The 17,099-nt window shown below is 50.3% G+C and overlaps 2 protein-coding genes across 2 annotated transcripts in view; both read right to left on the reverse strand.

The window, feature by feature from the left end:
- Window positions 1-1,424: 1,424 nt before the first annotated feature.
- Prlh (prolactin releasing hormone) lies at window positions 1,425-2,147 on the reverse strand. Its single transcript, XM_041649566.1, has 2 exons — window positions 2,048-2,147; window positions 1,425-1,588 (listed from the first exon to the last, which is right to left on the reverse strand). The coding sequence occupies exons 1-2, from the start codon at window positions 2,145-2,147 to the stop codon at window positions 1,425-1,427; spliced, it is 264 nt and encodes an 87-aa protein (XP_041505500.1).
- Window positions 2,148-5,294: 3,147 nt separating this feature from the next.
- Mlph (melanophilin) overlaps window positions 5,295-17,099 on the reverse strand; it is a 44,938-nt gene continuing 33,133 nt past the window's right edge. Inside the window, exons 12-16 of the mRNA XM_041650226.1 lie at window positions 15,932-16,024; window positions 14,266-14,352; window positions 12,775-12,826; window positions 11,229-11,329; window positions 5,295-7,664 (exon numbers count right to left, since the gene is read on the reverse strand). Coding sequence (XP_041506160.1) covers window positions 7,638-7,664; window positions 11,229-11,329; window positions 12,775-12,826; window positions 14,266-14,352; window positions 15,932-16,024 — 360 coding nt within the window. The 3' untranslated portion in view covers window positions 5,295-7,637. The remainder of the gene's footprint in view (window positions 7,665-11,228; window positions 11,330-12,774; window positions 12,827-14,265; window positions 14,353-15,931; window positions 16,025-17,099) is intronic.

Here is a 17,099-nt window from a genome sequence, read left to right on the forward strand (position 1 = left end):
CTACACAGAAGGAGGGTAGAGAGGGCCAGTAGACCTTCATCTGAGATCCTAGCCACTCCCTGTGCCCCCATCTCAGCTGCTTGCTGTTTTCCCCCAAGTGGTTTTGGAAGATCCTAGAGTATAGCCTGGGTAGAACAGCTTAGATGGCAGCCAGATGACCCTCAGCGGAGGCCCAAGTCAGTCTGTGGGCAGGATGGAACTTTCTGAGCTGGGATGAGGCATCTGCATGCGCCGATGAGGCTGCCAGAAACCACTGGCTCTCCTCTATGCAGGTGAATCTCCTCGCTGCCCCAGCTTCCCCATGGAGTCTCCCTAAGCTCCTGTCCGAGTTCTCCCCCTTTCTAAGGACACCAGCTGTGCTGTGTTGGCACCCATCTTACTCTGACTCAGGTACCCTGAGAAGAGTGGGTGTGTGCTTTGACTCCAAAGTTGTTTGAGGAAGAGCATAGAGACACCCCGTGTGACTTAAAAGGGGCACATAGGATCCAAATGATCAGGGGTCAGGTCTCTGGGATTCTCCTCTGAGCAGGAATGAGGGTGGCATGACCGCATGTGTTAGTGGCTGCTAGCACTCATCAAGCGACAAGGAACAGAGTATGTTCCGGGTGGTGAGGGACATCACACATCCCTGTGCTGGTGGAGTCAATTCATGTGTTTGCCCAAACAGCAGACGTAGTACTGACCTTGAACCTAACAGACACCACACGTTCTGGGCGACGATGGTATGTAGCTTCATGGGCTGTAGCTTTATTTTCCCTGTCCTACAGGGGACCGGGAATGGTGTTCTGGGGACAGGGCTCCTAGGACCATCTCTGTATCTTCTAATTTTTGCAGCAAACCCAAAATAGCTCTAAAAGTCTTAGAAAACATGGAGAGAAGCGTTGTTTTGACTTTCTTTGGGATCAAGTATCTTACGCACTGTAGTGTGTGGTCCCCCCAGCTTTATGCAGTGTGCAAATCTGAGTATGCGTCCAGGGTATCTTGGGTGGGTGGGAACTTGTGGGAGCAAGTCACCAAGGAAAGGACACCTCATTTCTGGGCATTGGTGTGGCTTTGGGGAATAAGAATTTACAGGAACACGGATATCAACTTAGCTTTCCTTCCCTCAATGCAGGTTATTAGGGGACCAGGTCAGCTCTGCAGGGCCTGGTAGAGAGAGGGCATCTCAGTTGTTTTGGGGGACAGGTCAGAGTTTCTTCTTTCCAAAGAGGCTGCTGGGCTCTGAGTTTCTTTCCTGGTTAACCTCCCATGAGGGAAAACATCTTTGTTCTGACACAGTTACAAGTGTACAGTAAACAAGGCCAGTGCTTTTATTAGATTGTAGGGAAAGCAGAAAAGGCAGGGTGGGGGTGGGGTGGGGAGGCTCCGCAGGGAGAGGGAGGGTGGTGTTGGGCCCAGCATCACTGTCTTCAGGCGCTGGGCTCTCATCCATGCTGAGAGAACTTGGCACCCCCCTCCAACGGGAGGCAGCTTAGCCGGCACCGCAGGCCAGGTACGGTGACATCCCTCAGGGCTGCCCTCCTCCTGCCGAAGCGGCCCACGGGCCTGATCCCACGGCCTGTGTACCAGGCTGGATTGATGTCAGGTGCTGGACAGGAGAGAGTCGGAGCAGCATACGAGATGCATGGCACACAGGTGCAGTGTCCTCCATAGAGAACCCCTAAACTGATGGAAACCTGGGCACCAGGCCATGTTGGCAACCAACCTGATGAGACCGGCCACAGTGGTGTGGCTTTGGGAAATTAATTTAGAGGTATACCAGTAGCGACATCCCCTTCCTGTCCCACTCTATCTCCCTTCCCCAGGTTCTTAAGGGACCCAGCCAAGATGGGTAGGGGCATGTTGAGGAGAGGGAGACAGGACTGTCCTGGGCAGAGGCCCATTCAACAGGATCTTATTACCAAGAGGTCATCCTCCAGACTGAACACAAGGCAAGGTAACGTTGGCTTAGGAGATGGCCAAGCCCTATACAGGTGCTGGGCACTCAAGGCACCTAGGGAGAGTATGGAGGGGCGGGCAAGAGAGGCTGCCCACCACAAGCACTTACTGCGTGTCTCCATGGAGTGCTGATGGGCTCGGCTGGAAGCTCCCGGCAGGACCAAGGCTAAGAGTAGCAGGCACAGGAGCCATGCCCTCAGAGATGCCATGCTTCTGGCTTCCTCGATGATGCCCTAGAGATGGGGATCTCACAGGAGATGGTATAGCCTAGGGGCAGATGTGTAAGAGTAAGTTGTGTGCACAAAGCTGGGACCTTGGGTTGTGTGTGCAGATGCACATGTGTGTGTGGTACAGGTATGTGCATGTGAAGTACACAGATGCATGTGTTTGGTGCACATAGCTATACTTCTCAGGAGGGATGTATGTGAACTGTGCACAGGCAGCTGTCTTGGGACATTCTTGGGTCTGTCTCTCCATCTGTGTGAGGAGTCAGGAGGTAGACTCCCTTGGTGGGGAACGGGTTTATGGGAAGGGTTGGGGCAGTAGAGGTGGGGGAACAATTTGCTCAAACTCAGAGTTAGTTAGGGTTTGGGGGGCGTTGGGACCTCACTGCCCAGTCCTTCTCCACACGTGGCCCAGGATCTCCTGACACTGAAAATCAGACAGGCAATGGAGGACACTCAGCATCCTCCATCCCTAGTGACTGCACACCCCACAACCCCACAATAACTCAGGACTTCAGACCTAGTTTGCTGAGGCTTCGGAATGAGTCCATGGCACCTGCCTCTCTACACAGTGCCCTTTTGAGTGGCAGAGGAGAGGGCTACTTCTGTGTATGGGAAGGGGTATCCTACTGGAGTACCCCTTTTGACCCCACCCCTGGTGTTTTAGATCCCATTAAAAGATGCTCCAGAGCTTCAATCTGAAGGCTCTTTAACTGACCTTGACTTTCCAGCCCCTTCTTGACCACACAGAAAGAGTTGTCCATCAGAGTTCTTTAAAATGCCCACTCCCTCCCTCTTCACAGCACTGCTGGGGTGTCCTACACAGAACAGGGGAGCCCAGACTAGAGAGAATGGAGGTGCTACCATGGACCATGATAAAAACTGCACCCACTCGGGCTGGGTGATGGATGCCCAGAATGCTAATCGACCCTGGTTCCTGAGCCCCAGGAGCCCCCTTTCTGGAGTACTGTAGACTTGTCTGCCCATTGCACCTACTGGACTCTGCTTGAGAGGGTGTCCCTCAGTGGGAAGTGTCCCACCTAACCCGCCCTCCACCATGGACAGCCCTTGAGTGTGAGAGTCCCCACGAGGGTGTGTGATCCTGGACCACAGACCGTGGGCAGCTCTCTCTGCTTGGTGCCCACACCTGGCTGCTCAGGAAGCCTGGCAGAGAAAAGCCTGGCAGAGGAGCTGGCAGGCATAGGAACACCTGCCCCTCTAGCACTGCCGAGTTACTCACCTGTTGTCTCTTGAGTGTGGCGACAAGGCTACCCGGGTGTCAGGGGAGGCCTGCCTGGCTGCTCACCTTTTATAGGCCAGCAAGGAGGCAATGGACGCCCCCGGTTGGTCCCTTCCTTGAGATGGCGTCTTTGCTTATAACCTGCTGTCCCCAACTGTAACTCCTCCCTCACCAAGACATTTCGTCTTTTTGCTTTCCTTTCTTTTTATCTTAAAAAAAAAAAAAAACCTCTCATCAGTGGTGTGATTTGTTCCTTCCTGAATTATATAATTTCATTTGGGCCAAGTGGCTTTAAAACACATTAACCTCCCTTCTTCATGCTCGCCTTTGGGCAGACTCCAGACTTACGTGTCCACCCATCCTCTCAATGGGAGGCGGTCATCGAACGGGAAACGCCTGTTCTGAAGGCTCTTCCTCTCTTTTCCTGCCTCACCTGAGCCATGGCTTCCTGGAATGGTGGCCAGAAAGTCCCTCACACCCAGGTGGGTGCTTCCTACTTTGGTTGTCCCCGCAGCTTGCTTGTCCTCAGAGGGGTCTTTAGACACACTTCCTCTACTCCATCCATCCTGAGTCGATGACTTAGAAAAATGCCAGGCTTAATTTTCATAAAAACAAAGAGAAGCCTGGTGCTGTGGCATACACCTATAATTCCAGCACTTAGGAACGTGAAGTAAGAAGATGGCTTTGAGTTCAAGACCAGCCTGTCCCAGTAAAACAAAACAAAAAAAATTGAAAGTCAAACAGCAGAAAAGACTACTTTTGTTATAGTTTAAAGGTGGTGTGTGGCAGTGCCCTATCTATAATGCCAGCGCTGAGGTAGACGGAGCGGAGATGGAAGGGTCTCAAAGCTCCTTGGCCACTCAGCTTAGCCAAACCAACAAACAACCTCCAGATTCAGTGACTCAAAAAAAGAAAGTGGGGGAATGATTAATAAAGACATCCGGTGTTGGTCTCTGGTCTCTTATACACATGTCTACAGGGGCCCCACATAAATGTATATATATACCCTCAAATACAACCTTCTAAAAGCCAAGTTTATTTTTGCTGTAAAGGCAATTTACAGGCAACGAGAAAAAAATAGTGCACTTAAAAAGAGAGAAAAGAGCCCAGGTAATGTGCAAAGGCCACCGCTTTTACTTTGGGCGTTGCTTTTGGTGAGTTCCCTGTGCCTTCCGGGAGATTCATCCTGCTTACAGGGGCTGAGCCTCATTCCTTTGATCATCATAGCCAGGGATTGTTAAATTACCTGTAGGTTTATGCTGTTAAAAGTGACTATGTAAGATTCCATCGTTTAACTTGACCCGTCACCACCACGCCAATAGTTACAGGTTATATGAAGTATCATTTAAGTTCAATAGAGCATTCTTGAAGGAACTCTGCATGAGACAAGACAAAGCAGGAGGACTCTCCAGGACCATCATTTCCTGGCCACCACCAGACTTGTAGGAAAAGTGTCAGAATGCCACTTCATTGGTCAATGCAACATCTGTGTTCTCAAGGCATGGCTGCATCTTCCTGGGAAGAGGGCTCTGGCCAGTGGAATCGTTGGGAGAATCGTTGGGAAGGAACTTCAGAAGGAGCATGGCATAGCCCAGAGATGAGGGTCACAGGGACCTTGAAATGCTTGCTTGAAAACTTGGTTCCATCTGAAGATAGCTTAGGTGTTAACAATGGTGATAGCCCAGCCTCTCACCTTGGTGAGAAGAGCCATGGTAAGGCATGTTTCTGTCTTGGGGGTGGGTCTTGTGGGAGATTTCCCTGTATGTGTGCCCAATCCTGGGACCCAAGGGGATGGCTGTGAGAACTTGGGAGTGGGAGTAAGTGTCCTGAATATCGTTGTGGGTCTGGGTCTCTCTCTCTTCTCCTCTCCTCTCCTCTCCTCTCCTCTCCTCTCCTCTCCTCTCCTCTCCTCTCCTCCTCCCTCCCCTGCCCCCATCTCTCTGTCTGTCTTTCTCTGTGTTTGCATCTAGAATCACGGGTCCTCTTAGCAGAGTAGCTTTATTTATCAAAATAAGGACAGAGTGTGCCTTTGAGAGTCTAAACGGGAGCCAGCAGGCAGGGTGGGGGTGGGGGGTGCACAACGACCCTGGTCTCAGCCCAGTCTCCTCCTCCTGCAGGCTTGATGGCATCAGGCAAAAGGTCTGCAGAATCGAGAGGTGCTTTGGGTGGCTGGAGATGCTCCAAAGGCAGATGGCAAAGGGCAGGGGCGGTGTGGCTTGGGCTGCTCTTTCAGGTCTCCACAGGACCCCAGCTGCTGGCCTGGCCTGGGCACCTCAGAGCTGACAAGGGGGTTTCTTTGACCACAGAGAGAAGGCAACTTTCCCCACATCTTATTAACGCGCCATGGATCCCAGGACAGGGGAACCGAACAAGGGCTCTTGAACCAGCTTTGGGCACAGCAGAGGGATTTCCCATCTGGCACAGCTCTGCCTGCCTCTGGGTGGCCAACACTGAAGACATACATGGTTCTAAAAAACTGCCCCCTGGGGTCTGGGATCGTGAGCGGTGGCTGTCAGACTGGAGGAACCACAGAGCTGTGGCTGAAGGGACCGTGACCCTGGGGCATCAGCTGGAGTTCTGAACAGTTGACAAAGTGAAGCTCAGGGCGTGGGGAGAGGCAAAGCTGTGAGGCTGTGCCCCCACACTCCCTGAAGCTGGATTGCTTGTATCACTGGGCTGCAGGAGAAAGCTCTGTGCCCTTCCCCACACTCCGACTCAGATGGATTTCTGCTCCTTGCAGTAAAGGGAGCCCCCTTTGAACAGGACTCCATGGCCAATGTCCTACCTCTTGATCTCCCTCTGGCTTTCAGCGGAACATTGAGGACCCCACTGTTTGGGGTACACTCAAAGTTTTGAGGTCTTTGAACTCTTGTGCTCTCTAGTGGATCAGACAGTGTCTCCCCAGTTCACACCTACCTAGAACTTCGGGAAACAGTCATCTGTGGGAATAGGGCCTTTGTGAGTGTATTGACTAAAGGGGGCATACTGGGTAAAGATGGCCCTACAGGCAACAAATGGTGTCTTGACAAGATGGCAGCTGTTCAGAACCATACAAGGCAAGGGGACATGAAGGTGAGGATGGGGGCTGAAGTCAAGGTGTACTGGAATGGCTGCCATCCCAGAAGGAGGAAGAGGCACCTATTCCTCAGAACTGCAAATTCCACCGACACCTTGATTGGACTTTTGTCCTTGCACACTCAGGAGGGCACATTTCCTGTGGTCGTGATTGGCTTATTTTGCTAGAAGGCCAGGGGAAACAAACATGGGACTCCTGAGACGTGGGTCTCTGAATGAGGGAAAGTTTCCTCCTTGAAGTTTATTCTCAGGGTACACTAGGATGCCGTGGCTCGGCCTGTGTGTTCTCTGGACTCTGGAACATGTCGCAAGCTGGCAGGAAAGAGGCAGCCCTGGGAGTAGGAGATGGCCTCCCTTTACTGGTGGAAGGGCTGTGAAGAGCTGACTACATAGTCATGAGCAAGACTGACTCTGATGTTCTTGGCTTTGGAAAACCTAAATCCTTGATAAATTCCAAAGCCGTCATTTGCGTGAGCTAGAATCCTATGTTTAAAGCGTGAGCTGTCTAGAAAGCGAGGTCCCTAGATAGTGCACCCCAAAAGCCTGTGTTAGAGGCTCGGCTTCGATGTGGCATGGCGGTCGGTAGTTGTGGTGGTGGAAACTCTGGGGTAGGGGGGCAGTGTTGTGGCTCCTGTCTGTGACCCACAAGAAGCTTAAGAACAAGGTCTGTGCCATGGGTGAGGAGCCAAGCCCCGCCCCCCTCATTTGCTATCTGCAATTGCACACTCTCCCATCACACCCGCTTGTATCTGCCTCTCTCCCTCACAGTCAGGAATGTGAATATGCTCAGGGCCTTCGCGGGACCATCTCTTTCCATCACATCTGTGAATGTGGCTCAACAAAGTCAAGGGACAAGGTTAAAGGGTCATAGCAGAAGGGTATCTGGGTGTTCCTCAGGCAGAAAGCATCATCTGAATTACATGAGTTTGTATCTTCCGGGTCAGAGGCTGGCAGGTGACCTGGTGATAGCCAGAAGTCTGAGAACCTGCCATTTCACAAGAGGATCCACACAGAAAGTTCTTCTTATTTCTCACTGGGATGGTGACCACAAGCAGCTGTGAGCATCAAGAAGTTCTGAGCCCATGGGGATGCGATGGTCGTGTGGAGGAGGCAGTGTGGGGCGCTTTGTGGTACTCTCCTGTGCCCATGAACCTCCCCTTCTAGGGCTGCTGGGCCATCACAGGTTTCTGCAAAGCACAAACACACATGTTTATTTAGGTGTGCACATGGCTTCATGGGCAAAGTGTACACACAGATGTAAAAAAAAAACCTCACAGTTCTGGGACAGATACAGATGTAACAGAGAAACATACAGATGTAGGTGTTCACACCGGTGAGGATCTAGACACAAACTTAGATATATGTATGTACACATGCATGCACACATGTTGGCACACACAGATATACACACCAGCATATGCACATAGATATAACGTATGCATATACAGAGAGACATGTGACGTAATACAGACACACACATAGGCATGTATATTGACACCCATGTGGGCATGCAAAGACATACATACCAGCATGTACATGACACATGGGTACATACAACGACATAGACATAGACATAGGTGTGAATGAAGAAAAACACATGCGGGTGTTACTACATATAGATCCAATCTCAGACATGTGAATGTGCTTGCGTGTTCCTGTTTCTGTTTGTTCATGTGTGCATACACTACTCAGTTGCTTGTGTTTGCTTTGCCCCGGCCTTAGTTGGTCCCTTGCTTTTTTTGTTTGTTCATTTGTTTCTGTCTTTTAAGACAGGGTCTTTTACGTACAGAGCCCTGGCTGCCCTGGAACTCACTATGTAGAGCAGGTTGCTTTAGAATTCACAGGCATCCATCCGCCTCTGCCTCCCGAGTGCTGGGATTAAAGGTGTGCACCTCCATGCCTGGCTTTCCCCCCCTTTTTTTTTCTGTAACTCTGTTTTCGCAGATATGAGTTTCCATCCACTGTGTCCATGGCAAGTATTTGAAAATCTAGAGCTTTTGAAGGCAGGGAGCTTAATTTGAAAGCCTATATAAAGATTTAATTGGCAGGCATGCCCTTTAGGGATGACCAGCTCTAGTTATGAGGGTCAGGCAGACTCATTCCTGGCTTCAGTGTGCAGTATAGGGCATCCCTGCCTTAATGTTTGTTGCAATGGGCATGCAGACTCCTGCAAGGGTGAGGTCGCCAACCTCATGAATGTCTTTCTACTGTTTCTGCATCTCTACCTTGTGACACTCTGGCTTTTAAACAGGGAGCAGGGAGTTCATAACCATGAAAGGCCATCTCTGAGCCACGTATCTCCCAGAAGGGCATACACAGTGAGAGAATGGATAGGGGTACTGGCTTCACTCTGTCTTTCTAAGAAGATGAGCTTGCAGGGTGTGGCGAGTTCCCTGAGCCCCTATACGGAAGCTTTCTCTGGAGCTTGGCTGCAAGCCTGCATGACTGCTGCCTCCACTCACTGTGGTTTCTGCCCCTGGCTGCAGAGTTCTGCCAGAGATGGAGAAGGGAATTTATAGATGCCATGAGTTATGTTAGTCAGTCACTTTCTGTACATGAGTTTATAGAAAATTTACAGAGTTTACAGGGAACAGTGTGAGCAGAGGATTCTAGGACACAGAGATCATCTCTCCTGGAAAGGCCTCCAGGTCAAAGCATCTACATGGTGGCAGAAGAAGGGCTGGGGACTTGAGGGCTGCACCCCTCCCATCATGAGATGCCCACATGGACTTGATTAGAAGAGGTACTGGGTGTAGGACTCAGCTAAAACTTGCTTGCTGAGCATACATTAAATTCTCAGTGACAATAAAGAGCTAAATAGTACACAGAGACCTGTCTGATGTGGAATACCCTTCTGTATGCTGTGAATATGTTTTACTACCATTGGTTAATAAAGAAGCTGATTTGGCCAATAGCCAGGCAGAATAGAGCCAGGCAGGAAATCCAAGCAAAGCATACAGGGAAAAAGAAAGCAGAGTCATAGAGATGCCAGTAGCAGCCGGGGAAGCAAGATGCCATGTAACAAGCTGCAAGCCTCATGGTAAAATATATAGTAATAGAAATGGATTAATTTAAGTTGTAAGAGCTAGTTAATAATAAGCCTGAGCTAATAGGTCAAAATATTTGTAGTTAATATTAAGCCCCAGAGAGGTTATTCGGGGATTGATGGGTGGGAGTAAAACTTCTAGTTACATTTGTCCTTGGAGGAGGTTCCGTTTGGCCTGTGCAGGAGGCTGTTGTGAGGAGCCACATGCAGAGGACAATGGCTTAGGCCACCCCTGCGGCTACACAATGAAATATCTTTCCCCAGAAGTCATTAATATTCAGCCTAGATAGTAGGTGGAGTCAGACATACATTTTAGATAAATACTTTGGCCATCCCAAGGAAACTATGGCTTTCCCTGTAGCATGGGTGACCTACTCCAGGGCTGTGTGCATGCTGACAAGACAGCCTGCCACCAAGCTACACCTTCAGCCCAAGGCAAACTTTGAAGAAAATAATAAATTTGGAACTTAGTCTTCTTGGACAAGGTTTGAAGAATTGAGCCAGGCAGATGTCTGCTCACCCTTGAAACTAGAAGGAAGTTGAGGTGATCCTTGGACAGTGTACTGGGTTGGTGAAATAGGGGTAAGGAGAGATATAGGGGACAAGGGTTGGCATAGCTTGGATGTAAGGTTTCCTTCAAGGTTCATATATTGGAGGCTTGGCCCCAGTGGACCTTGGTGGGCGAGGCTTAGTGGGAGCTCTATAGGTTGTAGGGGTCATGCCTTTGGAAAGGATTAAAGACAGCCTTGCTAAAGCACAGGGTGGAGATATGGCTCAGTGGTTAAGAGCGCTTCCTGCTCTTCCAGACAACCCGAGTTTGGTTCTCAGCACGCACATCTAGGAGGCTCACATTCAGTTGTAACCCCCACTCCAGAGGATCCAATGACCTTTTCTGCTGGTGCCCACACACATGCCACAGACTGGCATACACTCACACAGACACACACCCTCACATAGATACACATTTTTAAAAGTCTGCACCTGGCTCCCGTGACTCCAGTATGATCCTCACTCTCCTGTCTGATAAAATGATCTCTCACTGATTCCCAGACATGATTCCCAGCCATTACAAGCATCTCTAAGCAGTGATGCTATCACTATGTCCTTGAAGTCTGCAGAACCACGAGTCAAGTAGATCTGTTTTCTCTCTAAGTAGCCAGTCTGCCTAGTGTATTTCATTACAGCAAGGAAAATTAGACTAACACAAAGTGTGTTTAGGCCTTGATTAGGGCACTTGTCACTGTCACCGTGAGTTTTTCCGGGATGAGGGCCACAACCTTGTCATCTGACAGGTCACGGAGGAACCACTGGGCACGCTCCTAACTCAGCGCCCAGGCTTAAGGTAGCTCAGTTGTTCCTGTGTCCAGGGTTCTTTTCGCTGAACTGAGGGCCTCAGGGGCCAAATGAGGGTCTTCAGGGCCCACCCTCTGTATGCAGCAGCCCTAGCGGGCCTGAGGGCTTGCCGGAGAGCAGCCTTGGAATTTCCGGATTGGCCCCTTTCCAGAGCTGAGCCTGCCCCTTGGGAACTGGGTACTTAGTGATTCTGCCACTCTTTATTCCTTGCTGTATTTGGATACTTGAAAGAAATGTGTTCAGTTCTTGTGCAGATTGATGGTTACCCTCACCTGCCACCCCTCTTTTGCTCTTGATTAAAACATTAGCAAAACGTGAAGCTACGAGGTCACACGGAGAAAGGAGACATTACCGCAAAGATGTGTCTGGCTGTCCCTCTCTTCCCGTTAGGGTTCCTCTGTGTCAGCGAGCCACGGTACACTGATTTCCGGTCGAAAGAACCACCATCTATGCCTTTGGGAAAAGAGAGAGGAGGTGCTTAATCTACCAAAGACCAATCCAAACGAGTCCTTCTCTACCTCAGACATTGGACAGACATTGACGGCCTCTGTTAGGAGGGTTCACACTGGGACACACTTGGCAAGAAGCACTCAGTGGTTGTGTGAATACCAGTTCAGAGGCTTCTACCTCTTTTAAAGAGTCAGGGCCTGTTAAGAAAGGAGGCAGGGCCAGCAAGAAAAGTGTGGGGCCAGTGACCAGGAGATGGGGCCACCAGGAAAGAAAGCGGTCAGTGAGGAAGGAGGCAGGGCCAAAGCTTTTAGGTTGCTGGAACTGGAGTTTGTGTCCTTTTCCTCTGTGGCTCTGGAAGAATAACAGGGACTTAGGACACTTAGGTCAGGGGCACGTTTATCTTCTGCCATGTGGTTTTGTGACAGGACAAGAGACCTGAGGGGTGCTGGGACTCCAATCCACAGAGCAGAAGTCTTTTAGGCCTGTGGCTGCAGAGTTGAGGGCCTTGGCCTCCAGCCTTAACCAACTGCTTGTGTTTAGGTGGGGGGAGTGGACTTTCATGGTTCAGGTGGGAATTTCTTGATTGAAGGAAGTGGGGCTGGCTCATAGTACTCTGGTGTCCTGATGGTCTCTCCAGACCTGTTTTCAGTGATGTGCTACACATCAGGCCTGTCTGCCGAGGGGATTTGGGGCTCACCTCTGTCTTCTTGTTGCCCACACTCCTGTATTTGGAGGTTGCCAGAAGCTGCCCTTGAAGATTAAACTGTGGTGCTCTAGAAGCCCCAAAATTTCAACAGCAGCTCCTCATCGTCCCTTCTCTAAGTTAACCCTGACTCTGAGGGCCTGGGGTACCAGCCCTGATCTTCAGGTGAGCCAGATGTGTGCTGGGACCTCAGTGGATGCAAAGAGGAGTCTCTTCCTGGGCTCTGCTTCCCATCGGTAGGAGGAAAGAACCCTTCTCTACCATACACTCCCAACACCCAGTGTGCATGGGGGGAGTATAGACTCGACCCTCTAAAGTCACAGGCCAGAATGCACCCTCATCCCTTTGAGTTTCTCAACAAGAATTTCCACAGTGATAGAAAAAGTAACTGGTGCACTTCCATGTTCCCAGGACAAAACTGATGTCCTTGTCATCACGGAGACTTCAACTTCAAAGTCTTCTAACTGCCTGATATCCTGCATTTTCTATAGGGACTTTTATACTGAAACCATGGAAACACCGGCCCTACCAGTGCTGCCTGTGCTTGCTTAAATCACTTGGAACACCATGCATGGGCCCTGGGGGGGGGGGTGTATAGGAGCCTTTTTGGATGTTCTAAAGAGGGAGGGCCTAGGGTGGGTTCCATAGATTAGGGAGGAGTGTGCAGAGCCTGGCTGGCTTCGTTCCTCCTCTGAGCTCATTTCTCAGTAGCAGCAAAGCAGGAAGGGGAGCAGGTGGCTCTTACCTTGACTGCTGGGGGCATACTTCGTCTTCAGGAGATAGGGCAGCACCGTCGCCTAGGAGGAAGAGAACATCCCTGGGCATTCCTGAGGTGGAATTGAACTAATTTGGGACTTCTTTTTTTTTTTCTTCTGGTTTTAATTACCAAGGTCACCTGTTTTTTATTCTCTGCCAAATATTCGAGCTCTTAGTATATGCACACTGTCTGCAAATCATGCACCAGAGCCTATGTGGAAGAGAAGCCAGGGAACTGCCTGCTTTAGGTGGAGGGTTGGAAAGACTACAGGGACCTGGGTTCGAATCGCAGTGCTGCTGCTTACTACCACACGCTAGAATCCATCCTTTGGGACCGCCACTCTCTTCCTCTGTAACACGTGGATTCATGCTCTGTAAATTGTGTGCCCTGTGTCTGTTGTTCCTCCTCCTTCCTTTCCATGTGCTCCCCTCTCTACAACATGCTAAGAAATCCATTCTCTGTCTGACCTTTTCAGGAGTGGAGAGAGCAAATGGCCCAGTTGCCACCGCAATGTTCCCCAGTGTCAGGGATGCTCCAGTGGGCCTAGCAGCAGGTCCTGCAGGTAGAACTCAGAGCCTGTCTCCTGGGCTTCTTGGGACTCATAGGAACCCATCAATGTCAGGGCCCAGGGCCCAGTCATTGCCCTGTTGTGATTTCCACACATTTGACCGTGGCCAGGCATCCACCTCCCTGAGTGGGATTCATGTGTCAGTGTCACAGAGTGTCATTGCCCGCCCACCCAGGTTTTGTAACCTAGGTAAAGGGTGGATAGAAACCAACAGCCCTTGGAACTGATAAACTGAGGAGTGGCTGGATTTGTTCAGTGATGCTCAGTGAGGGCCCGGGCCAGGGTGGGCAGGGCCTGGAGCAGGCCTGGAGACAGCACCCCGATCCTGTTCCTAATATCCCCTAGACACATGGAACTTTCTCTTCCCAGGCCTGTCCTTCACTCACATCCCATGAGAGTGTCTTCCCAGTGCTGGTCTCATCCTTGGGCCATTTACCCATACAGTGGCTCCTTGTGTGCTTTCAGTTCCCAACCTAGCAACTGCATCTCTCAGACAGGGGACAGATGACAGGCTGCTATACATGATCTGGGTGGCAGAAGAATCCAGAAACACATGTGGCGCTGGCAAGACCCCTACCCAAGACTGATGTGGAGGATAAACACCCCAGCGACTTTGTCCCAGAGAAGGATAAGTAGGGTGTGACATCCCTGTCCCCAGAGCTGCTTAAGTAACTGAGCCAGGGAGCCTGGTGCTTGACAGAGGTTTCATATACCTGTGTTCCCCATCTCTGCACCTTGCTGGGATTTCTGGGATTTCTCTATCAGGTACTACCCTACTCCCCTACCCTCTACCCACTGACCCAGTCTGCGGACACGTCAGGCATTGCTGAGCTGTTGGGTCTCTCTCCACACCCTCCCCTAGCACTTGCTCTTTGGAGGGAGTTGCCTCGGAAGGCTGTCGTGGATGGTACCTTGGGCACCTTGTCTTGGTCCTCAGGGTCTGCAGAGGGCTCCTTTGGGATCCTGTCAAGTTTTTCAGTAACCCGGGGAAGAAAGATCTGGAGACCAAGGAAGAAATGTGTCGTTATCATCTTGTTGAACCATGACATCCAGAGTGGGAGTCAAGCAGGCACGGTGCAGGACAGTGGTCCCTATTGACACTGGTCAAGCATGCTGGGATAGAGTGTAACACCACACCCCCATTTCCACCGGGGTTCTAGATAATGCTTTGGAAGATTGGTTTAATGTATTACATTTGTTCATGCTGCATTTGTTAACCACATAAAAATGTGTTGCTTTTGCCTTAAATAAAATTAACCTGTACGCAGAGAGCCGTGGCTAACAACTGGTTGACAGGAAGTGGCAGGGAGGCATTTAGCGTGGATTTTTTTTAGTTGGGGAGGTGTGGAAGGGAGTGGCTTTCGGGATGCCAGCAGATAAAGTTAGTCAGTTGCTACTCTGGCTCTCTGAGCTTGCAGGCTTTCATGCTATCCTTTGAATCTCAATTAACTTTAGCAGCAGCAGCGCCAGTGTCTGGGGGAACAGAACTCCCCCCAGGCCACGGCCTTAGTAGCCAGGCTGCTAGGAGTTTGAAGCTGTGACAAAAATAAAATTACAAGGCTATGGAGTCAGAAAATTAAGATGTACTTTCCAGCTGGCTTTTTATGCCAACAAGCAGTTTCTTGCCATAGTGGGGATTTGAAGTCACATGGGGGATGATACTCACATGTGAAAGTTACATATCTATCTATCTATCTATCTATCTATCTATCTATCTATCTATCTATCATCTATCTATCTTTCTATCTATCTATCTATCATCCATCTATCATCTATCAATCATCTATGCATGTATGTATGTATGTGTGTATGTATGTATCCATCCATCCATCCATCCATCTACCCATCCACCTACCTATCTATCTGGAACAACACATTAACTGGGCAGTAAGGATTTAATACCTATCCCTACCTAGGGGTGCTGCAGGCCATTCTTCATTCTTCTACCCCAATACCCCCACCATGGCTCTCTCTGTCTGAAGCCTCTGACTGGACTTGGGGAAGGATGTTAGGTTCTGATCAGCGATCTAAGCACAGGTCTAGCGGCCTTCCTTCAGTAACTCCAACCACGCTCATCTCAAAACGGTCAACGAATCAAGTCTTCCATCACCAAATGAGGTTTGGCCACCCACCCGCTGGGGCTCCACGTCGGGAGCTTTGTATATGAATAGGGTGGGAGGGCACTATATGTGTAGGGCAGAGAACAACCTTGTGTGTCACCTTCAGATGCTAGCCACCATCTTTTTTGAGATAGGGTCTCTTACTGCCCCATATCTCCCCAAGTAGACCTGGGTGGCTGACCAGTGAGCCCCAGGGGTCTTCCTGTCGCTGCTTCCCCAACGCTGGGATTGCAAGTGTGTACCAGCACCACCGTGCCTGGCTTTTTTATTATTATTTTTTCTGTGTTACAAATTCTGAGGATTGAACTTGTGGTGCCAAGAGATTTTATATATCTCCTATCTTCCCAGCCAGGGCTTTTACTCCATGGTCCCTGGGAGGTCCTAGGGGACACTGTGGGCTAGTGAGGACATCCTGGGGGGACACAGGCTTGGTGTTCCACACCTCTACCCAACTCACTGGGATGTTTGACTTTCTCCGGGGTTTTCCTGAGGGTTTCACTGTGAGCCCCGCTGCCCTCAGGGCTGCAATCCTGGACTCGATGTCCGAAACCTAGAAAAGAGAGGGACAGACGATAGACATGACAGACGACAGGGAGCCAAACAGATGTCACTCAGTGTTCCGTCTCAGATCATAAAGATCAGACTCACAACCATAACCTCCTTGTGGAATTGAACTCGGGGCCTTGCACATGCTAAACACGGGGTGCACATACCACTGAGCCACACCGCCAGTCACTCCCTTAGTTTACCTCAGTGGTCCCCATCTGCCGTCCTCTGGAACTTTTTCTCCACTTCCCCATCACTGTCTTTGAGTCTTGGGGTTTCACAGTCGGTCCATGAACTCACTAATCAGGACTCCACCTCGGGGCCTTTGCATGTTCTGTCCACTCTGCCTGTGCTCCGATCCCCTAGAACATTGGTTCTCAACCTCCCTCATGCCATGTCCCTTTAATATAGTTCCTCATGTTGTGGTGACCTCCAACCATACACTTATTTATTTATATACATACATTTATTTCATCGTTACTTCATAACTATAATTCTTGCTGATGTTATGAATCGTAATGTAAATATCTGATATGCAGGAGGTCTGATAATGTGGCCCCCCCAGGGGTCGTGACCCACAGGGGTCGTGACCCACTGCCCTAGCCCTTCTGTGCTGGATTCTCTCCAGTGTCCCTCCACCACCTTCTCTAAGCGTCCTTCCCTGGGCATTCTGGGATAAACCTCCACATTGCCCTCATTACTATGTCATGATGTAATCGTTTGTTTTGTTTCCATTTTTTGTTAGGTGTCCACTCCCACAAAGAATCTAAGTTCCACAGAGGCAGGAACCTGGGCTCAGGTCTTCACAGCTGTCCCCTATGTGACCTGCCCATTCCACATTTCAGAAGGGAGCCCTTGGGGAAAAGGCCTGGGCCTATCACACCTCCCTTCCTTGGGCTCTCTCAACCATTTGCTGATGAGGGCAGGGGCCCTGGATGTCCCCATAGCTTAGTTGCAGGCCTTCTTTCTTTACCGGGAGGACACTGCAGTCCGCCAGCTGTCCCTGGAAGACCTGTACACGCTGGCTTGGCCTGGACCTGTGCACTGTTGATGTCTCTCCCCCGAACCCGAGCCCTACA

Source organism: Microtus oregoni, unplaced genomic scaffold (assembly GCF_018167655.1).
Source record: "Microtus oregoni isolate MIOR12 unplaced genomic scaffold, Mior012 000004F_ref0000308, whole genome shotgun sequence".
NCBI classification, from domain to species: domain Eukaryota; kingdom Metazoa; phylum Chordata; class Mammalia; order Rodentia; family Cricetidae; genus Microtus; species Microtus oregoni.

Excerpts from the sequence above, each read along its gene's own strand:
- Prlh (XM_041649566.1), bottom strand. The coding sequence starts at position 2,147 with ATGGCATCTCTGAGGGCATGGCTCCTGTGCCTGCTACTCTTAGCCTTG. Across the intron at positions 1,589-2,047 it reads GCACTCCATGGAGACACGCA|CACCTGACATCAATCCAGCC; the intron begins GTAAGTGCTTGT and ends TCTCCTGTCCAG.